Source organism: Macaca fascicularis, chromosome 10 (assembly GCF_037993035.2).
Source record: "Macaca fascicularis isolate 582-1 chromosome 10, T2T-MFA8v1.1".
Taxonomy (NCBI): domain Eukaryota; kingdom Metazoa; phylum Chordata; class Mammalia; order Primates; family Cercopithecidae; genus Macaca; species Macaca fascicularis.
In genome coordinates this window covers 103,728,614-103,752,990 of record NC_088384.1, presented here as the reverse complement: position 1 = coordinate 103,752,990, position 24,377 = coordinate 103,728,614, and the positions used below count along the sequence as shown (strand labels likewise).

The following is a 24,377-nucleotide window of genomic DNA, read 5'->3' as shown; positions in this document are numbered from 1 at the left end:
GTTCCGGGCTGTATACGTGTGTGCGCGCACGCGCGCGTCACCAGCGGGTGGGAACGGCGCTTGGATTTCTGTTCCGGGCTGTATACGTGTGTGCGCGCACGCGCGCGTCACCAGCGGGTGGGAACGGCGCTTGGATTTCTGTTCCGGGCTGTATACGTGTGTGCGCGCACGCGCGCGTCACCAGCGGGTGGGAACGGCGCTTGGATTTCTGTTCCGGGCTGTATACGTGTGTGCGCGCACGCGCGCGTCACCAGCGGGTGGGAACGGCGCTTGGATTTCTGTTCCGGGCTGTATACGTGTGCGTGCACGCGCTCGTCACCAGCGGGTGGGAACGGCGCTTGGATTTCTGTTCCGGGCTGTATACGTGTGTGCGCGCACGCGCGTGTCACCAGCGGGTGGGAACGGCGCTTGGATTTCTGTTCCGGGCTGTATACGTGTGTGCGCGCACGCGCGCGTCACCAGCGGGTGGGAACGGCGCTTGGATTTCTGTTCTGGGCTGTATACGTGTGCGTGCACGCGCTCGTCACCAGCGGGTGGGAACGGCGCTTGGATTTCTGTTCCGGGCTGTATACGTGTGTGCGCGCACGCGCGCGTCACCAGCGGGTGGGAACGGCGCTTGGATTTCTGTTCTGGGCTGGGCGGCCATGGGGCCTGGAGGTTGTCAGGGAGGAATCCCGGACCTCAGCACAGGCAGCTGGTTGTCAGCCGGCATCAGCTGAGCCAGCTCCGGGCAGCAGCACAAAGGGAAATGCTTTTCCCCGCCCATCCTTCCTGGAGGACCACGTGGGCCGCAGCCCTCAGCCAGCAATTCTCCTTGGATTAACCTTTGAGATGACACGTTCTGGCAGCGAACATGCTGCGTCTGGGGCAGGGGAGCGGACAGGCCGCTGTTCATGGCAGCAGCTTCCTTGGATCGGCTGGGATATTATGGAGACTGGCTCAAATGGGGTTTTTGAAAAGCAGATGTGTTGCTATTAAGACTCTCATTTGGTCTGACTTCTGCCCATGCCCAGATGTGGGAACACACACCCAGCACTCACACAGGGCTGGCTGCAGAATTCCTTCAGAAGAGGCATTGACAGTGCAGTGTGGAATTCCAGACTGACATGTTCCCACTGCCTTGGACATTTTGCGAGAATTCCAGGAGGCAGGCTGCATGAGTTCAAGGCCAGAGAAAGTGATGACTGTCTGTTGACCTTATCAGATCATGCCCGTCTTTGGCTCTCAGCACCCCCCCCGGAATAAGAGCTGTAATAACGAAAGCCCACGCGTATGGAGTGTCTACTCTTCAGGGCCTGGTCTAAGAACTACATAATGATTCACTGCAGGCCGGGCCCTGTGGCTCACGCCTGTAATCCCAGCACTTTGGGAGGCCCAGGTGGGCGGATCATTTGAGGTCAAGAGTTCGAGACCAGCCTGGCCAACTTGGTGAAACCCTACCTCTACTAAAAATACAAAAATTAGCTGGACATGGTGGCATACACCTGTAATCCCAGCACCCAGGAGGCTGAGGCAGGAGAATTGCTTGAACCCGGGAGGCGGAGGTTGCAGTGAGCCGAGATCATGCCACTGCACTCCAGGCTGGGCGACAGTGAGACTCCATCTCAAAAAAAATTAATAATAATTCATTGCAGCATCACAACAGCCCTGTGACGTGGATGCACATAGTGGCCCCGTTTTACACCCAAGGCCACTGAGGCACAGAGAGGTTAAGTTGCCTGAGGTGACAGAGCAAGTAAGGGAAGGGGCTGGGGCTTGAAGCCAGGCAGTGTCTATTCCCATGTGCCACACCTGTCAGAAACCTCAAACCATCCCTGAGAACAGAAAGCATCTGACCCACTGAGGGCTCTACAAACACTGACACTGGGGGTTTGGTCAGCCTTGGCATCTGTGATCTGACTCATAGGACCCAAAACCACATCCCACATGGTCAAGAAAAAGAGAGTGCTCATGTCAGGTTTGGGACCAAAGACACACAGTATCTGTCAGCCAGGACTCCTTTGGTTGCAAGCAGAAACGACCTTTGAACCAGATAAAGCATATAAGATAAAAAAGAACGCAGTAACTATAGTTGCTGAAAAATCCATGCACAGCTCCAGCCTCAGGCATGGCTGGATCCAGCAGTCTTACAATGCCACTGGGAAGCTCTCATTTCTTAACTCTCAATCCCACTTCCGCTGAATTGGCTTCATTCTCAGGCGGGTTTTTCTCCTTATGGCAGAGTCAGCAGCTCCAGATTTTCAGCCATCCTGTTTAGGAAACCAAACTGCTTTGAACAGAAGACCTGAGGCTGACTCCCACTGGCCTGACTGAGGTCACGTGTCCTTCCCTGAACCAATCACTGTAGCCAGAGGTGACAGAAACTGTTGAGTGACCAGGCTGAGTGCATTGGGCAGTGGGCTCTGAATGGGGTCAGGTAGTTCCTACAGAATGAGAAGCTGCGACAGAGCAAGGCATGGGTGCTGGCCAGGAAAAGTGACCGCTGTCCTCCTTCCCCTGAGCCTGGGGGAGCAGGACCACTGGACAAGCTCAGCCCCGTCGGCTGCTGGCTGCTAGGTTGGGCAGAGTGCCCGTCGCTCAGCAGTCTTCTCAGCTCCCTCGCCTCTGGATTCAGTTGTAGCAGCTCACACTTCGAGCCCCCCATGACACAGCTTTAGCCCATCTTCCCCAGCTGCACACATGCTTGGCAGCCTGCCCGATGTTCACAGGGCACTGGAATGGGGAGAAATGGGGGGTTAAAGATGTCAGAAACCCCAGGACCCAGGCCCTGCCCCGGTCCCCAGGGGACTAGCAGGGAAGGCACTCAGGCGCTCTGACGGGTCTGTCCACCATTCAACAGGTCCTGGGGCCTGTGCTGTGCACACCCCTCAAGTCCCTTACCCTACACTGGGAATGTCAGCCAGAAACAGGAGCCAGGAGAGGTGGCTCATGCCTGTAATCCAGCATTTTGGGAGGCCGAGGTGGACGTATCACCCGAGGTCAGGAGCTCGAGAGTAGCCTGGCCAACATGGTGAAACCCCGCCTCTACTAAAAGTACAAAAATTATGGGTGTGGTGGCACATGCCTGTAATCCCAGCTATTCGGGAGGCTGAGGTATGAGAATCGCTTGAACCCGGGAGGTACAGGTTGCAGTGAGCCGAGATCGTGCCACCACACTGCAGCCTGGGTGACAGAGCAAGACACCTCTCAAAAAAAAAAAAAAAGAAACAGGAGCCGGGAAAGGTGGCAGATGTATGGAACTCACTTAGCCAGTATTTACTGAGTAGCTACTGTGTGTTCTAAGGGTGTAAGTCCTGGAGATACAGAAGTGACCACCTGAGCCAGCCTTCCTGCAGCTTAGAGTCTACCTGGGCAATAGACAATAAGCCAGAGAAATAAGTAAGATATATAGCATATGAGACGGTGATGGGTCTTCAGGAGAAAGATAAAGCAGGGAGGGCAGGGAGGGGCGCAATTCCAAATAGGGTCCTCAGGAGGGCCTTGTGTTGGGTATCTGTGCTGCAGAACAAACTGCCACAAACTCAGCAGCTTAAGTCAACACATGTACAAACTCACGGTGTCTGAGGGTCAGAAGCCGGGACCCAGCCCTGCAGGGTCGTCTGCTTAGGCTGAAATCAAGGTGCCGGCCAGGGCTGCGGTCTCATCCAGAGGCGTGACTGGGGAGCACCCGCGTCCCTGCTCACGGGGCAGGTCAAATGCAAGCAGAGGACTTGAACCCATGCAGTCTGCCTCCCAAACTGCTCACCGTCCAGCTGATGATTTAGAGGGGCTTGCTTCTTCAAAGTCAGCAAGGGGAGAAAGAGAGACCAGAGCAAGACCACTAGCAGGATAGAGTTGACTATCTCATAACACAACCACGGGAGTGACAGCCCATCACCTTCACGTCCCGCTGGTTGGCAGCAGGTCCGGTTTGGTCCCCCAGGGACAGGGATCCCGGGGATCACTGAGGCCTGTCACGGGCCTCCTTGGTAATAGAGCAAAGAACTAAAGGGGTGAGGGATGGTGGCCCCTGATCTCCAGGGAAAGGACATTCCAGGCAGAGGGGACAGTAAAGAAGAAGGCCCTAAGGCTGGACTGTGCCTGGGCTGTCAAGGAACAGCAAGGAGCCAGTGTTTGCCCCAGAGATCCAGGGGAAGGGCTCGGGAAGGGCCAGGATTTGGGCTGGCTGTAAAGGCAGGTCGCCTTCACTCAGGAAGTAGGGACAGGGTGGGGCTGTCAGCTCACCGCATGGCATGTCTGAGATGCAGAAGCTAAGTGGGGGGCGAGCGCAGAGTGGGGATTTGGCTGAATCTGGGCCGCAGAGGGGAGCTGCTGAGGTTGAGGTGCCAGACTGCAGCTTCCATACCTGCAGATGTCAGCCCCCCACAAACTGCTGCCCACCTACCACCGCCCACCCCTCGAGCGAGGCTGAGGCACCACCACCCGAGTGGCTGAGTCCCCGATCTCCTGCCTCCCCCAGGAATCCCCACATCGTCCTCAACATTGACCTGGCCCCCACCATCCTGGACATTGCAGGCCTGGACATACCCGCGGATATGGACGGGAAATCCATCCTCAAGCTGCTGGACACGGAGCGGCCGGTGAATCGGTGAGGAAGGAGCAGGGCAGGTGCGGGGGGCTGGGACATTGGGCTCCTGACCTGCAGGAACTCAGAGCAAAACCCTGTGGGTCTAGAACATGGGGTCTCCAAGGGTTGGGAGCTGGGGTTCTCAGGTCCCCCCAACCGCTTAGCTGCTGTGGGAGAGAAGCATTCCCCTCTCTGAGATTCTGTCTTCCTATCTGGAATGTGGCCAAGGTGACCAGTTGGGGACCTTCTCTGAACTAAAATTACACAAAGCTTGAAATGGTAGCAGCAGTGATCGTAGGAGTTGGTGCTAACTGCATGGTGATTGTGTGTGAGGCCCTGTTCTAAGTACTGTGCAGGGGATTCTAGGAGTTTGATTCTCACAGTAACCCAGCGAGGTGACGTTATCATCATCCCCATTTTGCCAGTTTGGAATCTGAATCCCAAAGCGATTGAGTGACTTGTCAGAGGTATCCCAGCAAGTCTGGATGTAGCTCTGGGAATTCAGATGCTGACTTACCACACCCCATAACTTTAATGCTGGAGGGTGTGATGGGAACATATTCCAGGTGTCAGAGTAGGAACCGTGAGGGTGAGCAAGTCAGACAGGTGGGAGGTGGGCTGAGTCAGGGCGGGGAGGCTGGTGTGGCCACAGTGACATCTGGTGGCCAGCACTCTAATAGCCACCAGGTTCCTGGCCTCCAGGTGCTACTTCAACTCCTGGCTTGCACCTCCAGCAGCGGAGCCCTTCCTCTGTGGTCTCCCAGAGGCTCCAGCCAGGCGAGCACTGTGTGCCCACATCTGGCTGCCCTCTAGGGGGACCGTGTCCATTGAGGCTCCTCCCCTGACTGTGAGGCCAGGCGAGCTGTAATGGTATAAAATGGACATGTTTGGGGACACTGGCCTGGGAGTCAGGACACCTGGGGGACAGGGGACAGGGTGGAGGCTTCTCCTTTCAGCTTCAGAGTCCCCATCTAGGAAATGGAAATGACCAGGTGGCACCGGATGAAACCCACAAATTACATACATGCAACTGCAAAGCACCAAAGAAGAAAATACCCCCACAACCCAATGCAATGAACCCGACATCAAGACAACCACTGCGCCTGACGCTGAGCTCAAGACAGAGCTCAAGACGCTGAACCACTGCGCCTGACGCTGAGCTCAAGACCCTGAACCACTGCGCCTGACGCTGAGCTGGAGACAGAGCTCAAGACGCCAAACCACTGCGCCTGACGCTGAGCTCGAGACAGAGCTCTTCCAGCTCCGGGAGTTGTTGGGCTTCCTGCAGGGGCGTGAGATGTGCGCGCGCACACACAGTTACTTGGGTGGGACTTACAGTGACTTTGACCTGGGTCATTTCTGCCCTGTGTGCCTCCAGACCCGAGTCTCTGGGGAAGGGGTGGCTCAACTCAGGAGGGTGAGCAAGGCTCTCCAGTGCCCGGCTGGGCGCACTCGCCACAATTGCTGTCCAGGCTGACTGTAAACCAAGGCTGACTCCTGGTGCCATCCCTGCTCCTGGGGAAATAGGGGGTCGTGGGAAGCCCTCATGTTGTTGAGAAGCAGGATCCGTGCTTTTTTCCAGGTTTCACTTGAAAAAGAAGATGAGGGTCTGGCGGGACTCTTTCCTGGTGGAGAGAGGGTGAGTGCCGGGTCCTGGCAGGGACACCCCTGCCCACCTCCCTCCCTCCGCCCAGGGCAGCAGGGAGAATCGGGCTATGATGGTGCCTTCCAACAGTGGCTCTGAAGTTGTGTCCAAAGGCCCCTAAACACAGAGCCCATTCACTGCTCCTATAGACGACACAGAATTGGGGTCTGAGGTCGCGCATACCCTTTTGGCATGTTTTGTCCAGCCTCTACAATGTCTTCAATTTATTTAAGTTATTGCCAACTCATGCGATTTGGGAAGTTTCTTATAAAATGCCAATCTTAAGCTTCCTAAACATCAGGAGACCCGGGCAGGGTGGCCCTGCGTCCTCCACTGTGAGGATAAGCCAAAGCCGAGGGGGCACCCCTCTAGGTGGGCACACGTGCCTCCGGGGCTCCTCCAGAGCTGAGAGGCCGGCCCCGCGGCTCCTCCTCTCTGCCCCACAGCAAACTGCTACACAAGAGAGACAATGACAAGGTGGACGCCCAGGAGGAGAACTTTCTGCCCAAGTACCAGCGTGTGAAGGACCTGTGTCAGCGCGCTGAGTACCAGACGGCGTGTGAGCAGCTGGGACAGGTAAGAAGGCTCCCTTCCCTCCCGACCGCTCCCCCTCCTGACTGCAGCCAGCCCTGACCTGTGGGGCCCTGAGAGCCGCTGAGCCAGCAGGGCCAGGGCCTCCCAACGGGTAGCCCTTTGCTGTCGTGTGATGCCCAAGATGCAGTTTGGTGATGCAGGATGATGCTCATGATAAGTGATTGATTTCTCAGCAGCCTTTGGACCCTGACCGTGTCAGAGGCCAAGTGTCCCATGAGTATGCTGTGTGCCCTTAGCACCTCTCTAGCCCTTGCCAACCCCTCTTGCACTGAGGCCCCCGCAGGAGTTAAATTAGTTTATTTTCACCGTGTTCGCTTTGACAGTATTGTCTTTGTGACTGGTTTTCCTTTTACAGGAGTAATAAGACGTGGCTTTTTAAAATAAATATATGTAAGTTTTTAAAAAGTGAATTGGTTGCAAGAGAAATATTAAGGCAATTATGGCCAGGAACAGTCAGTGGCTCATGCCTGTGGTCCCAGCTACTCCAGAGCTGAGGCGGGAGGATGGCTTGAGCCCACATGTTGGAGGCTGCAGTGAGCTGTGATTGCGCCGCTGCACTCCAGCTTGGGTGACAGAATAAGACCCTGTCCCTAAAAACATAAGAAAAAAGAAAATAATCTGGGAAGTATTCAGAGGTAGCAGAAACTGACATGCTGGGAAAGCCTAAATGAGGCTTTTCTGAGGCTGGAAGGCCAGGGCAGGCTTGGAGAAGGAGGGTCAGGGGAGGGGCAACCCCAGCCAGGCAGGGTGGAGAGGGCAGTGGAGATGGTGAAGCTCTGCCTTGGCTGGCCCCAAGGGGTGTCGGAGGTGTGTCTCTGTCTTGCGCGTCAAAGACTGGGACTTTGAGCTGGGGCTGGAGTTGCGTGCCTGTTCACCAGTGAGAAAAAGCAAAACCAGGGCCCTGGTGTTGAAGGCCAAGGCCGGAGGTGGATGGGTTTCTGATGGACTGCGTTTGAATGACTCCATCTTATCAATGTACATAGAATTAGTACAGGCTCATACAGGCCTGACTGTGCCTCCTCACCCAGTGTGTGTAAACCACAGACCCCACTTAGTCACGGAATTAACCCGTATCTGCCAGCAGGCAGGAGCTGTGGATTTCATCCCTCCGTTGTACAGCATGAACGCGTACCTCTGCTTGCCGGGCGCCGTCCTGGCGCAGGGCTACAGCCTTGAATGTGCTCAACAGAAACTCCTGCCCTCCCAGAGCTGACGTTCTGGAGAGAGTTCAGCCTTGACTTTGTACCGAGCTCCCAGAAGGGGTTCTGATGTTAGTTCTGGGCTAAAAGAAATGAAATGAGGAGGCCAGGAAGCCTTTGCCCCCACCGCCCCCCGGCCAGGGAACGCTGTCAAGTCCCCCGCTGGTTCTTTCTGCATGTCTCCCCTGACCCAGATCAGCGCTTGGGCGGCCAAAATGACCTCTTTGCTGGGGCCAAGAAAGAGGAGGTATCAGCATTTTCCAAACATCAGAGCGCACCACTGAAACCAAAGGAAGACAGTGTGAGGGCGTGGTTTGGGCCACATAGCCTAGGCCAGCTGGGAGGCAGCAGCCCATGTGCCCAGACCCAGCCCCGGGGCTGTGGGGATCCCAGGCCCAGACCTCTGCCCGCCATCCCAGGCAACGGCCCTGCTCACAAGCCCACACTCCCCGAGTGCCGTTGCCACGTCTCTGCTTGTGCTGTGCTTCTGGAACGCCCTGCCCAGTGTAGAAGCTGTACCCTGTGGCCCGAGGACGCCTCTTTAGGGGGCCTCACGCCCAGCCATAGCATAGCCTTGGGTACCTTTTCTGTGCTACCCCACGTGCTAGATGTTCGTTTGTCCTTCGCTGAACAAACATTCCCGGGAACCAAGCTCTTGTGCATCTGCCTGTCTCCCAGTGACACGGGGACAGTAAGGGCAGGGCCCGGCTGGAATTCATGTCATCATTCCTAAAGCCCAGATCAGGGCCTGGCCCGGGCAGGAGTAAATGTGCCCTGGACACCTCGTAATGATGACCATCACAGGCAACACTGAGTGTGAGCTCTGCCTCCAGCCACCCTATCTGGCAGGTATGTTCTCTACACGGGGGAAACCGAGGCCCAGGGCTTAGACAGCCTACCCACAGCCTCACAGCTTCAAGTGGTGGAGCCAGGATTTGAACCCAGGTAGTCAGGTTGCAAGACCTTTGTTCTCAGCAGCTGTAGGGACCCAGAGTCAAGCCGACAGTGGCCCAGCCCTGTGGGGCTCACGCACCACCCCCCCCAGGAGAGCCTCGGGACAGGGCATGCAGACACGGCTTCTCCATGAGTAGTGCAGGAGCAGCAAACACTTTCCGCACAAGGTCAGACCCGTAAATAGTTTGCGGTTTGCAGGCCACACGTTTGTTTTTGTTCTTGCTTTTCACAACTCTAAAAATGTACAATGTAAAAGCTGTTCTTGGTTGGCAGGCCATACAAAAACAGGCCGTGGGCTGGAGTTGACTAGAAAGAGGGCTGCAGTTTGCCGACCCCTCAAGTCGTGCCCCGGCTGAGTTTGTCGGGTTGGAAGGGAGAGCAGGCAGTGGGGAAGGAGAATTCCAGGCAGAGAGAGCTAAGTGGACGGAGGCTGCTCACCAGTGTGTACAACTCAGGGCTTCACGCAGAAGTCAGAGCCCTGGCTTTTCTTGAAAAATCAGACCTGGGCCTCTGGGCCTGTGCTGCCCTCTGGCGACAGTCAGATGGGTATAGCCAGTCACAGTGCTCACTTTATCCTCCCCCGGTCCCCCAGTCCCTTCTGGGCCGGCCTCATTCAGGGCCATGCCTGCTGGCCCATCAGTCTCCTGCACTAAGGAATCCAGGTTGCTGGAAGGGCCTGCATGCGTTGAAGGGGGTGGGAGGGTGGCAGGGCGCTGTGAATGCAATCAGAGTCAGCCTCTAGGTGAGAACAGACGGCGGGGACGGGGACAAGATGAGCAGGTGAAAGGCAGCAGGGCCTTCAGCGGTGGCGGGGGGTGGGCTGTGTAGCAGAGAGTTGGGGGGGATGGTAGCACCAGATTCCACACTTTTCCTTATAGCTCTTGCACCTCCCAGTTGTGTGACCCAGGACGCATCTCTCTACCTCTGTGTGTCTCCTATTGAAGCAGCACAGTAATGACAGCACCTGCCTCGTACGGTAGTGGGAGGTGCAGTGAGCAAGTTAATATTAACACACGGTGCTCGGCGCGTGCTGTGTTCTGTGCTGGAGAGACGCGAGGGAGTAGATCTGATCCGTGGCCTGGAAAGGTCACTTTGGCACAGAATAGGCCCTAAAGAGTCACTGGGTCAATGGGCTGGAGCAGGTGTGGACAGAAGGGAAGAGAATCCAGTTTACAGGTGGTTGCAGAATCCCACGAGGGGATCCAGGAGGCTGGACCCGGGGAAGGGAAGAGGAATCAACACGAGAGATTTGGACGGTGATTCTGTCTACATTCAGCTTCTGAGCACAGGCCTGGAGTTGAATGCACACGTGGAACCTCCGCACGCAGCACTGACCGAGTCCGGGAAGGTGGTCGGGGAGACTCCTTTCGCTGGAGCAGAGATGGGAAGGAAGAGAAGGCTCCAGCAGCAGGAAGGGCTGGGGAAAAGGGCATTCTAGGCAGAAGGAGCAGTGAGCGCCAAGTCCCTGGGGCAGCAGCCCACGGGGGATACTGGAGAGAGGGCTGGGGCTGAGGGAGCGGAGGACTCACGGGTAGGCCAGGGCCAGATTGCAGAGGGTGTTCAGAGACTAGTATGAGGAGCTTGGGTCTTGTCTTAAAGACAGTGGGAGCCATTGAAGGGTTTTAAGTAGGAGAGTGACATGATCCAACTTGCCCTTTAAAAAGATTCCTCTGGCTGCCACGTGGGTGGATTTTAGGAGCAGACAGAAGCGGGCAACCGTGAGAGTGGGGGGCCGTTGGAGGCATCTCGTAGGGGGATGATGGTAGCTCTGCCCAAGGTTCAAGCAGCGGCAGTGGAAAGAAGCGGCACTTGGAGACAGCAGACGTGGGGCTCGGTAACAGCTGGATGCAAGCAGGGAGAGGGATGTCTCCAGGGTGGATGGGTGTGGCAGGGGAGAGGTGGGTTTATGTCTTGCAGAAGTGGCAGTGTGTGGAGGACGCCACGGGGAAGCTGAAGCTGCATAAGTGCAAGGGCCCCGTGCAGCTGGGTAGCAGCAGAGCCCTCTCCAACCTCGTGCCCAAGTACTACGGGCAGGGCAGCGAGGCCTGCACCTGTGACAGCGGGGACTACAAGCTCAGCCTGGCCGGACGCCGGAAAAAGCTCTTCAAGAAGAGTAAGTGTCACAGCCTGGCTGAGTGGGACAGCAGGAGAGAGAGACCGTGCCTGGGGAGCCCATTCATTCACTCAAGACAATTCCACAGAGACTGTCGCCTTGCCAGGTGGTGGTCTAGGGGCTGGGGACACCGCCACACCTCCTCACAAGCCATGAATTCTAGTGGGGAGCGGTAGGAATACACAGATAAGGCCAGGCATGGTGGCTCACACCTGTAATCCCAGTACCTTGGGAGTTCGAGACGGGTGGATCACCTAAGGTCAGGAGCTCAAGACCAGCCTGGCCAGCATGGTAAAACCCCGTCTAAAAATACAAAAATTAGCCAGATGTGGTGGCTCACGCTTGTAATCCCAGCTACTTGGGAGGCAGAGACATGAGAATCGCTTGAACCTGGGAGGCAGAGGCTGCAGTGATCTGAGATCGCGCCACTGCACTCCAGCCTGGGCAACAGAGCAAGATCCATCTCAAAAGAGAGAGAAAAAAAGGAAGAAACACACATACAAGGTTCTGTATTGATTGGCTGGTGAAAATGCTAGGACCAGAGGTTCGCAGGAACTCAGCTGTGTGCTTCCCCTAGGAGCCATGGTTCAATGTTCAATTAGTTAGTGCAGTGTTTGTGGTGACTTTATAGAACTACTCTGGGCTGGGCGCGGTGGCTCACACCTGTAATCCCAGCACTTTGAGAGGCCGAGGTGGGCAGATCACTTGAGGTCCGGAGTTCAAGACCAGCCTGGCCAACATGGTGAAACCCCGTCTCTACTAAAAATACAAAAAATTAGTTGGGCGTGATGGTGTGGGAGGCAGGAGAATCGCTGGAACCCGGGAGGCAGAGGTTGCAGACAGCTGAGATCACACCATTGTGCTCCAGCCAGGGTGACAGAGACTCGGTCTCAAAAAAAAAAAAAAAGTAAAAAGTAAAAAATAAACTACCCTGAAGAACAAGAATAGACTATACTTTAGTTGAGTGGGGAAAAGCCTCATCCAGCTAAAGAAGGGTCTACACCTTCATACCTCATGCTCGGCACGGGCCGGGGAGAGGACAGGCAGGCGGAGGCCAGGGCGCAGGCGGAGGCCAGGGCGCAGGCGGAAGCCAGGGAGCAGGCGAAGTGGAGACAGGCTCTTCTAGACCCAGCCAGAAGGCCTGGCCGCCACCCTGGGCTATCACTTCACCATTCTGAGGCTCAGCTCCCACCATCAAATAGGAAGAATGGTCCCTGCCTGACTTCCAAACAGGAATGAGCCTGTGCCCTGAAAATGTGTGGAAGCGTCGGGGTCTGCCGGCTAGAAATGTGCCCTCTAGGGCTGGGCAGCTTCCCACACAGCCCATTTCTCTGGCCTAAGGACAGCCAAAGTCTGATAGATTTCAGGTGTTGTTTTAAAAACAATTATGGCGAAATACACATAAAATTTATCATCTTAACCATTTTTAAGTATCCAGTTCAATAGTGTAAACTATATTCACACTACTGTGCAGCCTGCTAAACAAACTTTTCATCTTGCAAAACTAAAACTGTCCCCATTCAATGTCGTCTCCCCATTCTCCCACCCTGCTCCCACCCCGTTCTCCACCCCCTTCTCCCCTCATTCTCCCACCCCGCTCTCACCCCGCTGTTACACCGTTCTCCCACCCCGTACTCCTACCCCGCCGTTATGCCATTCTCCCACCCCCCTGTTATGCCGTTCTCCCACCCCGTTCTCCCACCCCGTTCTCCCACCCCGCTGTTATGCTGTTCTCCCACCCCGCTGTTACACCGTTCTCCCACCCCATTCTCCCACCCCGCTGTTACGCCGTTCTCCCACCCCATTCTCCCACCCCGCTCCCATCCCGTTCTCCCACCCAGTCCTCCCACCCCGTTCTCACCCTGTTCTCACCCTGTTCTCCCACTCCGCTCTCACCCCGTTCTCACCCTGTTCTCCCACCCCGCTCTCACCCGTTCTCCCACCCCGCTGTTATGCCGTTCTCCCACCCCATTCTCCCACCCCATTCTCCCACCCCGTTCTCCCACCCCGCTCCCATCCCGTTCTCCCACCCAGTCCTCCCACCCCGTTCTCACCCTGTTCTCCCACCCTGCTCTCACCCCGTTCTCACCCTGTTCTCCCACCCCGCTCTCACCCGTTCTCCCACCCCGCTGTTATGCCGTTCTCCCACCCCGTTCTCCCACCCTGTTCTCCCACCCCGCTCCCATCCCGTTCTCCCACCCAGTCCTCCCACCCCGTTCTCACCCTGTTCTCCCACCCCGCTCTCACCCCGTTCTCACCCTGTTCTCCCACCCCGCTCTCACCCCGTTCTCACCTCGTTCTCCCATCCCGCTCTCACCCCGTTGTCACCCCGTTCTCCCACCCCACTCTCCCCCCCCACTCTCCCCCCGTTTTCCCACCCTGCTCTCACCCCACTCTCCCCCCGTTCTCCCACCCCACTCTCACCCCGCTCTCACCCCGTTCTCCCACCCCACTCTCACCCCGTTCTCCCACCCCACTCTCACCCCGTTCTCACCCCGTTCTCCCACCCCCACCCCATTCTCCCACCCCCTCCCACCCCATTCTCCCACTCCCTCCCACCCCGTTCATCCACCCGGTTCTCCCACCCGTTTTCCCACCCTGCTCCCACCCAGTCCTCCCACCCAGTTCTCCCACCCCACTCCCACCCAGTCTTCCCACCCCTTTCTCCCACCCCGCTCCCACCCAGTCCTCCCACCCCTTTCTCCCACCCCGCTCCCACCCAGTCCTCCCACCACGTTCTCCCACCCCGCTCCCCCACCCCGCTCGCACCCAGTCCTCCCACCACGTTCTCCCACCCCGTTCTCCCACCCCGCTCCCACCCAGTCCTCCCACCCCGCTCCCACCCAGTCCTCCCACCCCATTCTCCCACCCCGCTCTCCCTGCATTCTCCCACCCCGCTCCCACCTGGTTGTCCCACCCCGTTCTCCCACCCTGTTCTCCCACCCTGCTCTCATCCCGTTCTCCCACCCACTCCCACCCTGTTTAACCACCCCACTCCATTCTCCCACCCCGTTCTCCCATCCCGCTCTCCCACCCCACTCTCCCATCCTGCTCTCCCACCCAGCTCTCACCCCTTCTCCCACCCCATTCTCAGCAACCACTCTTCTACTTCTCTATGAGCTTGACTGCTCTAGGGGCCTCATGTAAGTGGAATTGTACAGTATTTGTCCTTCTGTGGCTGGCTTTTTTCTCTTCGCATAATGTTCTCCGGGTTCATCCACATGGTAGCCTGTGTCAGAATCTCCTTCCTGACCGGGCACAGTGGTTCACACCTGTAATCCCAGCATCTTGGAAGGCCGAGGCAGGCAGGTTGCCTGAGCTCAGGAGTTCGAGATCAGTCTGTCCAACATGGTGAAACCCGTCTCTACTAAAAATACAAAAATTAGCCAGTCATGGTGGTGGGCGCCTGTAGTCCCTGCTACTCAGGAGGCTGAGGCACGAGAATGGCTTGAACCTGGGAACGGGAGGTTGCAGTAAACTGAGATCACGCCGCTTCACTCCAGCCTGGGTGACAGAGCAAGACTCTGTCTCAAAAAAAAAAAAAAAAAAAAATTCCTTTCTTTATAAGATGGATGATATTGTGCCACAGACTAATTAGAGATTGAGGATCGAGGTCTCCGACGGCAGACGCGGTGGTCTCCTCTGGGCCATCCGGCCAGGCAGCAAATGTCCTCATCGTGGAGCAGATAAGTCTCTTTCCGTAACAGCCCAGCCACTGCCGCAGACAACGCTTCCCAGCTGATGATCCTCTGGTGCCTTTCCTCACCAGCTGATTGGGAACTACTGCATTAACTTTTCCAGCTGAATAGGATGATTGGTTTCCAGATTGGATTACACAGCCAGCATCTCCTTGCTTCAGTATGTGGCACAGTCGATAATCTTTAAATAATACAACATCTTGCAGGGAGAGATTCAGCTGTTTTCCCCCTTATTAATGCTTAGAGGAAAGAAAAATACGTAAAAGTAGCCGAGAGTCAGCTCAGCCCTGGTCAGAATCCTCATGTGAGTGTAACGTCAGAGCCGGGACCCGCGCCTCTCGGCGGCCCCGTGATCCTCACCTGTACAGAAAGGAGCAAGCCTTGTGACCAGCCAGAGAACAAGTGTCCTGAGGAGGAGGAAGATGAGGTACAAAGGCCCTGTACTCACAATGAGTGTGGGGGGTCCCAGCCACAGAGAGGTGACCGGTGTGGCCAAGAGTGGTGAGAAGCACAGTAGGCACGGGCAGCCACATCACACAGGGGGTCACTGGCATGGAAAGGCAGGGAGCGGGCGTAATGGTGAGGTTTCGGGGCTGCGCGGCATCACCTTAGGTGAGGACGTCAGCTGCAGGCAGAGTCCCCACCCCCTGCAGTAGCTGGTCCATACCAGCTCATCAGGCATGAATGCTTCAGTAGTTCTGTTTCGTGCCATCCTCCAAGGAGCCCTTGTAGGGTAGGCACCATCCTAAGAAGTTACCCAAATCGCCGGGGCCACACATGTGCTCAGGGGTTTGCACCTCAGCCATCCGATTGCAGAGTCAAAGCTCTTGGCCACCAGCTTATGAAGTCCTGTCCCATGCCCTGTTGGTGTGGCAGGAAGGGGACCTCCGGGACTCTGGACATGGACACAGTGAGAGAGACAGGGAGAGCAGGTCGTGTGGCTTCGGTACAGGAGAGGAATCACACAGGACCGGCAGACCGCGGCTGTGAAGGGCCGGAGAGTAAAGGTCGGGGGCTTTGCGACTCAGCCCTGCAACTGCAGAGGTGTAAGTGAACGCGAGCCGCTGTACCCAGTGAAACTGTATTCGCAAAGACAGATGGAGGCTGGCCTGGGCCCTTAGGCCATGGTTTAGGGACCCCTGAGTCTAGAGCTGGGAGATGGAGGGTGGAAAGAGACAACGCCACTCACTCATAAGCTGACTGGGACTAAAGGAGTGAAGAGGACACGCTGGGTCCATTTCCTGAGCCTCGGGGCAGGACCTGCTCGGCACAGGGAGCATCCTCGGCTCTTTGTGTACACGCGTCGAGAGACTCAACCGAGGGAAGGAAGTGCCCAGGAGAAAGGCCCAAGGCTTTGCCGGAGAGGGGAGGCCTCCCCTCTCCCCTTAGGATCCTTCGGCCCTTGTGACTGTGATGCAAGGTGTCTGAGAATTAAAAGATACAAAACATCCCCCAAGAGTGGCCATGTGGGAAAGGGAGCCCTTTCCTTCCTTCTTCCACCGCCTTCCGCCACCACCTGCCTCCAGCTGGTCCTCCTTGGTCACCATCTTGGGGTCACTTGGGATCCAACAAAACCTGGGCCACTAACTGGCTCCAGGCCCTTCTCTTTAAATGAGGCACATCTGGAGAAGAATGACAACTGCAGTGCATGCATGCTGAGGCCACACTTGTGTCAGGTGGGCAGAGATTTAAAACAGAAAGGAGTGACGGGGGCTCTGGCCAACAGGGACGACAGTGGGCAGCCAGAGGGGCCGCCCGTCTCCGGCCCGTCCTGACCATATGGAACTGTGGGCCTGTGAGACATGTCTCCTTTCCGGAAGCTGGAAATCTGGATCCCTACATCACCGCCACCACCTCCCTTTTTCTTTAATCTCACCAACTCAGATTTGGTTTTGAGACATAGAAGATACAGGCTACCTGGGGTGTCACTTCAGCCTGCACGCCTGAGTTTTCAGGGTCGGAGCGTATGCAAAAGCCCCTCTCGGCCTTGTCGCCGGCCCACCTGGCACCTGCCTACCACCTGGTGGGCAGCCTCCAGCTCCCTGGGACTCACAGAAGCTAAGTGGCTTCCCCAGTCCCCGTCCATATATACCCAGAGACAGGCACTGCAGGGCCCCTTTTTCCCCTGTTTAAATCAACGTTTTTATATCCATGATACTTTTTTCCTTTTTAATTGAGGTGAAGTTCAGATAACATAAAACTTACCACTTTTACAATTGTATACAATGCAGAGACATTTAATAGGTTCACAGTGTTGCACACCTCTACCTAGTTCTAAAACATTGCCCCAAAAGGGAACCCTGTACCCACAAAGCAATCACTCCTCAACTGCCCTCTCCCCCAGCCTCTGGCAACCACCAGTCTTCTTTCTGCCGCTATAGATTTTACCCATTCTGGGTAGTTCCTATAAATAGAATGTAACAATATGAGCCCACTTTGTGTCTGGCTGCTTTCTCCCAACATGCTTTTGACATTCATCCGCGCTCTAGCGTGAATCAGAACCTCACTTCTGGTTCTGGTCGCATATTCCGTCGTACAGATGATGTACCGCCATTTGTTTACCCGCAAGCAGCTCTTGCTTGAAATCCTCTAGAGTCAGTGGCTTCTTGGCTCCAGGACTTCAGTTTTGCCGGCGTGATCGCCTTGAGGCCCTCCCCTGCGGTCCGAGCAGGCGGGTAGATTTCACAACCCCTCAGGTCACAGGCAAAGCTGAGCCTCCTGCTTGGAAGCCCGGCCCTATCTTAATGAAGGACCCACTGCCCAGGGAGCCTGGCCAGCCTTTCCCGCCTCCCTAACTCCGCCACCCCTCTGATGCCCACAGAGTACAAGGCCAGCTATGCCCGCAGTCGCTCCATCCGCTCAGTGGCCATCGAGGTAGACGGCAGGGTGTACCACGTAGGCCTGGGTGATGCTGCCCAGCCCCGAAACCTCACCAAGCGGCACTGGCCAGGGGCCCCTGAGGACCAAGATGACAAGGATGGAGGGGACTTCAGTGGCACCGGAGGCCTTCCTGACTACTCAGCTGCCAACCCCATTAAAGTGACACATCGGTGAGTGTCCAGGTGGAAGTCGAGGGTGAAGGGGACAGGACAGACCTCAGCAGGGGCTTCCCACACCTCTTGAGCCCCTGGGCTGGGCCCCCTCCACCTCCTCTGAGCCACACGTGATCCCTTCTCTCAAGCAGGTGCTATATCCTAGAGAACGATACAGTCCAGTGTGACCTGGACCTGTACAAGTCCCTGCAGGCCTGGAAGGACCACAAGTTGCACATCGACCACGAGGTGAGTGGAGAGCGGGAGAGGAGCGTGCCGTCAGCCACCAAGGGCCTGGCAGGACCCCCGGCTTATGGTGGGAGGGCAGTGAGGCCAGACCCAGGGAAGGGGCTGGAGAGGTGAAGTGAGGTCCCCACAGATTCCTCCACCCAGGGATAGGCGTCAGTCCCAACATGAGACAGCTTGCTGCCCAGTCTGTCTGAGGGAGGATGGCTTAGCCACGTTGTCCCCCTTTTGACTTACAAGAAGTCTACGCTATGATGAGGCCTTTCATCAAGCCCAGGGGAGACACTGGAGCCGCCCTCGGGGCTCAGCAGGTTCCTCCGCAGGCCAGGCCAGGAAAAGGACTCGGTTCCCTTGCAAGGGCTGGCCGGAGGGGAAGGTGGGCTTCCTTCAGCAGGCAGAACAAGTCCTCCCCACCCAAACATGCCGGTGCTGGCCCTGGGGCCCGGGCAGGGCAGGCTGCCGCTGCTGAGCAGACACGGCAGCGTGGGGGCGGTCACCAGGCCACGCCTTTCCTGTCCAGCCGTAAAGGTTTCAAGGCCTCCTCTCCTGCCCCTCCCTCAGATTGAAACCCTGCAGAACAAAATTAAGAACCTGAGGGAAGTCCGAGGTCACCTGAAAAAAAAGCGGCCAGAAGAATGTGACTGTCACAAAATCAGGTGAGGCAGTAGCACAGGGATCTGAGACCCCACCCTCCTACAGGACAGTTCAGTTCATCCCCTCTCGTGATTGACCCCTTTCATTTTTTTTTTTTTAATCTTTTTTAATCTTCTCCCCTCATGGCATTAAAAAAAAAAAATCCATAATTTACATCCCTATTGTCAGCCAATGTGGCACACGGAACCGTTCCTCAGCCAGGCTGGCGCCCAGATTCCAGTACTGCTGGCAAGAGACCCGTGCTGGCTGTGCAGAGCCGGCTCCAGGCCGGAAACGTGCCTCTGCCGATTGCCCTTTCAGAAATCCCCCACGTGGTCTGAGGTCCATGTTCCCGGCTCAGGGATCCCCTGGCCCAAAGGACTGAACTCTAGAACAGCTGTGTCCAGTAGAACATTCTGTGCCGATGGACACGGGCTATGTCTGCACTGTGCCACGCATGGCTGGTGCACACTTGAAGTGGTGGCTGGTGTCACTAAGGAGCCGAAATTTTTATTTTGCTTAATTCAAACTGAAGTAGCCACCTGTGGCCAGTGGCTCCCGCACTGGACAGCACAGCTGCAGAAGCCCTGCCGTCTTCCCAGAAAGTCTTGCAAAACACAGGCTCCCCTGTGCTGGCCCCGACCAAGCGTGAGTAGGCAGGGCGGTGAGGGAACCAACCTCACGATGCTGAGGCTTTGACGTGTACAATTAACCATCACAAAAGGAAAGGAAAAAGGATGCTGAGGCTGACGCACCTAAAGCCAGGCCCAGTTTCTAGTCGTGGCTAAATTACAACTAACCCGACCTTCTAAAGTCTAGCAAAATCCCAGGAAGAGTCCTGGCTCATGCCTGGAGAATGAAGCCACCCAGGCAGGTACCTGCTGCCCTGGGGATAGGGTTGTACCCTCCCCACCACCATCCCAGAAGGAGGAACAGGGGAGTGGGGCAGCAGCAACACACGGGAGTCCCAGAAACCACAGTTTGTACCTGCCAGCGGAGCCCTCTGAGCCACTCCTGAAGCCTGGGGCTGGGGGGTCTGTTACAGCTACCACACCCAGCACAAAGGCCGCCTCAAGCACAAAGGCTCCAGTCTGCATCCTTTCAGGTAAGGGCAGCTTAAGGTCCTGGGGAAGAGATGCAGAGGCCTAGCATGAGGAGGTGGCCCTCCCTTAAGCTAAAATACAGAAGAAAAGGAAAGAAGTCCAGGCCCTTCCCTGGGAAGTCTGCGGTGGCCCTCAAAGAGGCCTTATTTCCCAATCAACACTGTAAACGGGGTTGCGGCAACTCCACCAAGCAGGGCAGGACACAGGAAGGAGGGGAAAGGGATGCCAACAGGAGTCCCAGTAGCTGCCTGGCTCTGTCCCCAGCTCTGTGCCCCCTTGGGAGTTAAAGTAGAATGACAGAAGATCCAGGTTCTAGTCCCGGCTCTGCCTTGGATCAGCACTGGGACTTGGAACCCTGAATTGCTATGCCCATGGCTGTTGGAGAAGCCTCAGCCCAGCCCCTAGGTGGACAGGAAGAGCAGAGACACGGGGTCACTGATCCCTCAGAGGCCCAAGGCATGTGTGGCCCTCTGCGCCCACAGGAAGGGTCTGCAAGAGAAGGATAAGGTGTGGCTGTTGCGGGAGCAGAAGCGCAAGAAGAAACTCCGCAAGCTGCTCAAGCGCCTGCAGAACAACGACACGTGCAGCATGCCAGGCCTCACGTGCTTCACCCACGACAACCAGCACTGGCAGACGGCGCCTTTCTGGACACGTGAGCAAGCCCAGGGCAGAGGTGGACAGGCTGGGGCCCGGGGGGCCAAGAAACTTCTCCACTTAAGTGACTCAAACCTCTCTCAGAAAGGGGGTCCCCGACACCAGGGGTCCACAGTGCTTGGGACAGCCTCTTGGCATTTGATGAACTGGTTTCGGGGGCTGTCCCTGACGGGAATCACTGTTGGCAGATGGGGCTTCCTCCCGCAGGCACTCAGGACATGCTCTCTCTTCCTTGCCAGTGGGGCCTTTCTGTGCCTGCACCAGCGCCAACAATAACACGTACTGGTGCATGAGGACCATCAACGAGACTCACAATTTCCTCTTCTGTGAATTTGCAACTGGCTTCCTAGAGTACTTTGATCTCAACACAGACCCCTACCAGGTACAGACAACCCGAGCTAGAGAGATGGGGGTATGGGTTACCCCAGTGCTGCCAGGTAGGCACCCCCCCAACCTCAGGAAGTCATGACAAATTATCCAAGTCCCACTGAGTCCCTGAGCCACTGGGAGTAAGTTGTGAAGCCGCTGAGATTGGGGGATTCCATGTTCAATCAGCCTTTTTTGCCTCCATCACCCTGCGTTTTGCCTCCGTCACCCTGCGTGTGTAATATATGTGGCTTCTTCCCTCTAACTTAACATGCAGCATTCAACCAGGCTTTGCCGGAACTTGTGAAGACTCCTAAAACTGTCAAGCCGTAGGATCAAGCCAGATATTACCCACTGCAGGGCCTGCACGGACCACGCGGCTAATATAACAGTAACACACTGCACCAAGCACTCTGCTAAGTGCTTCCGTACAGTAAGCCATCTAAACACACACACGACTCATGTGGCTCAGGACCACACAAGACCAGAAGGAGCAGTGACATGTCTGGTCATCGGAACATGTGGGCCCTTGTACAGGGACAGTCACTGCTGAGCTCCAGCACTAGAGCTTTCCTGTCCTGTGGCCTTGGTATTGCCCAGGCTTTGACCTTTCAAGAAAAGCCTGAAATAATTTTTTAAATGAAATCTGATGTTTAAATATCAGCAGCACAAATGCTTTAATTACTATATAGGTGTCCAGTCTTTCTCCTTAGATAGGTTCACCCTCATACTTTACCAAAGGGGTAGGTTAAGTCCGTCACCGGTAGCTCCCAGACTACACAAGAACCCAAGTCACTTACCCATCCTTTCATCAAATGGCTGCTTTGCAATCAGGAGGATTGCAAATCTGAATGAAGGCTGCTGATAAAACCAAGACTTGGAAGGCTTTCTTTCCGAGCTTGGGAAGTCTCCTGACTAGTGGCTGCAGAACTCCAACATTAAATACAGACAGACATGGTGTTTATTCTCCTGAGTTTTCATTCTCATTAAGAGAGAACCTGGTGGGACTCGAAGCCAAAAAGTCACCTAACTCTTCCAAATGCTGGCTCTTGCAGAAGTTGAAGTTGGAGTAAGCAGGTCACCAGCCCCTAGCACCTTCCACCTGCCTGAAATATGTCCCCTGGTTGGTAGAAGAAGGGCACGGGGAGAGTCCCTGTACTTACCTTGTTGACAGACTACCCTTTTTGCAACTAGCTGATGAATGCAGTGAACACACTGGACAGGGATGTCCTCAACCAGCTACATGTACAGCTCATGGAGCTGAGGAGCTGCAAGGGTTACAAGCAGTGTAACCCCCGGACTCGAAACATGGACCTGGGTGAGTAGGCACCGCAACATAGGGCCTTAGAGCAGGGTAACCAAAGGAAGGGACTCAGGAGGTGGTGTCTACCCCAAGAATGAGCCCGAAATCACCAGGCTTTGGGAGGTGATGCAGTTCCAGACGAGTCATGGGAGCCCCTGTCCATAGCAGGCAGATGGCCTTTGACAAGCTGTGCTTCCTGAGAGAGGAACACCTGCATCAGCTGTCCAGGAAACACATGGAATTCCCTCGTTTCATTTCCTCCCTTTTGTTCACTCATGCATTCAACAAACATTTCCTGAGAACTCAGACCTGAAACCATGGTGACTAAAGATGACCCCATCCTGGCTGACTTGTGTGGAGCCGGTGTTGTCCTAAGAAGAGCAGTCCACAGCGGGAGGCCTCTGGCTTGTATGGAAAGAGTAAAACTGGATGGTAGAATCCAGTGTGACTGGGGAAAGGCACCACTTAATAAAACCAGGGTCAGACCTCTGAACTGAGTACTGAAGAGTAGGACGCAGTCGACCACTGAGAAAACGTGGAGGGCTGGCGTTCCAGGAAACTTGAAGTGTGAGGAGCAGAAAGCAGCCTAGGTGGTACAGCCAGCACAACTGAGGCCAGTGGAGAGTGGCAGGAGGGCATCAGGCTACCCTGTGAGAGGCCATGGTAGAGTTTAGATTTCATTTGAGGTGTATCAGGAAGCCAATGGAGGGTTTTAATCTGGGCACTGGCATTGCTAGGTGGAGAATGGGACTTTATGGGAGCAAACAGCGAAGATGGCACAGTTATCCAGGGAGAAATGATGGTGGCTTGGACTAGAGGTGGGAGCAGTGAAGATGATGGATTTCAGATTCAGGTGGTGAAGCCCCCCAGTAGAATATGGTGATGGGAGGTGCAGGAGTAGGAGTCCCAGGTAAATCCTGAGTTTTGTTTGGGACAGAACAAAATCTGCAGTTTTAAATCTAAAATGCCAACTAGATAGAAATTTTAAGATGAAAAAAGCTGACCAGGCATGGTGGCTCATGCCTATGATTCCAGGGCTTTGGGAGGCTGGGGTGGGAGGATACTTGAGCCCAGGCGGTCAAGGTTACAGTGAGCTATGATAGCGCCACTGCACTCCAGCCTGGGAGACAGAGCTGTCGCCCCATCTCTAAAAATAAAAGTAAAAAAAATTAAAGCTAAAAGAAAAATGAAGTTCACTTACTGGTGAGAGAGAGTGGCCTAAAACCTTTGATATTTGAAGTCCCTTGGGGAAGGGACTGTGTCTAGGAGGACGCCTGGAGTTCATGTCAGGAACATGGCCACACAGCTTAGGAGGAAGAATTCAGATGCCACAGTCAGCTCTAGTTATGAAGAGGGCAGAGCTACTGTGTTTACAGAAGATGTTGCACTAATACTTCCTGGTGAGGAGCCTGATATGATTGGAATTTTCACTAGTGGCTTCCTAACCTCTGCCACTCAAGCGCTGCTACTCTTGTGATCAAAGTGCAATGACATATAAGTCACTGTGTGCCAGGCTGTGTGCTGAGCGTTTTACATGTGTTAGCTGATAAGCTTTTGAGGTGAATCTTCTTATCCTCATTCTATGGAGGAGTAAAGTGAACAAGGTGGGCTGACCCCAGAGCCCACACACACGATCCTGCCATGTCCTCAGGAAAACTTCCCCAGAGCCCACACCACCCTTCATTTGTTCTCATAATGAGGGTGGCGGGGAAGTACTAATGCACCTTTCCCTAAGAAAACACTTGAATCCATTTCGTGTTTTACATTAATGCCTTGTCCAGTACACTGCTGTTCTCGCTATAATCTGTGCTTGGTAAACATGAGCTATTGCTCCCTCCTGCACTTGGTCAGGGCTCTTGGCTTTCTGTCCTCTGGAGCACAGATGTTCAGGCCCACGTCTACCTCCCTCACCATGACTAAGGTCAGCACTGAATGAAGCCATCAGGGTCCTGAAACTGATCGTGGTGACTCTGGATTTTAGGCAATCTACAAGGCTACCTAGGAGACTTAGGGCAGGTTCCCCTCATAATTCCGTCTACTCTTGAATAGGGAATACTATCAACATCATGGGATTGTGACAAAAAAGTGTAAGATGGTTTTCTGGTGTGTTGGGGTAGCTTTGCCTAAACTATCTGCTCCTGTTTTTATTGTTTCTCCTTCATTTAGGACTTAAAGATGGAGGAAGCTATGAGCAATACAGGTATTTCTTTTTATTATTAAAGCCTAAACAAAGTTCCCCTATCTTGGCCCATCCTTCAGTCTCATCTCTG

General features: G+C 55.3%; 1 protein-coding gene across 9 annotated transcripts in view; it reads left to right on the top strand.

The window, feature by feature from the left end:
• The window catches only part of SULF2 (sulfatase 2), a 130,207-nt gene that overhangs the window by 103,614 nt on the left and 2,216 nt on the right, over positions 1–24,377 (top strand). For 5 of the 9 annotated variants that reach the window (XM_074005509.1, XM_065523271.1, XM_074005508.1 and 2 more), the window contains 12 exons: positions 4,460–4,588; positions 6,150–6,206; positions 6,659–6,788; positions 10,877–11,072; positions 17,592–17,820; positions 17,955–18,051; positions 18,610–18,704; positions 19,727–19,786; positions 20,267–20,436; positions 20,678–20,820; positions 21,999–22,122; positions 24,274–24,307. In XM_074005509.1, coding sequence (XP_073861610.1) covers positions 4,460–4,588; positions 6,150–6,206; positions 6,659–6,788; positions 10,877–11,072; positions 17,592–17,820; positions 17,955–18,051; positions 18,610–18,704; positions 19,727–19,786; positions 20,267–20,436; positions 20,678–20,820; positions 21,999–22,122; positions 24,274–24,307 — 1,464 coding nt within the window. Of the gene's footprint in view, positions 1–4,459; positions 4,589–6,149; positions 6,207–6,658; positions 6,789–10,876; positions 11,073–17,591; positions 17,821–17,951; positions 18,052–18,609; positions 18,705–19,726; positions 19,787–20,266; positions 20,437–20,677; positions 20,821–21,998; positions 22,123–24,273; positions 24,308–24,377 lie in introns of all 9 variants that reach the window. The other 4 variants (XM_015429947.3, XM_065523272.2, XM_045363084.3 and 1 more) reach the window with 1 other exon arrangement.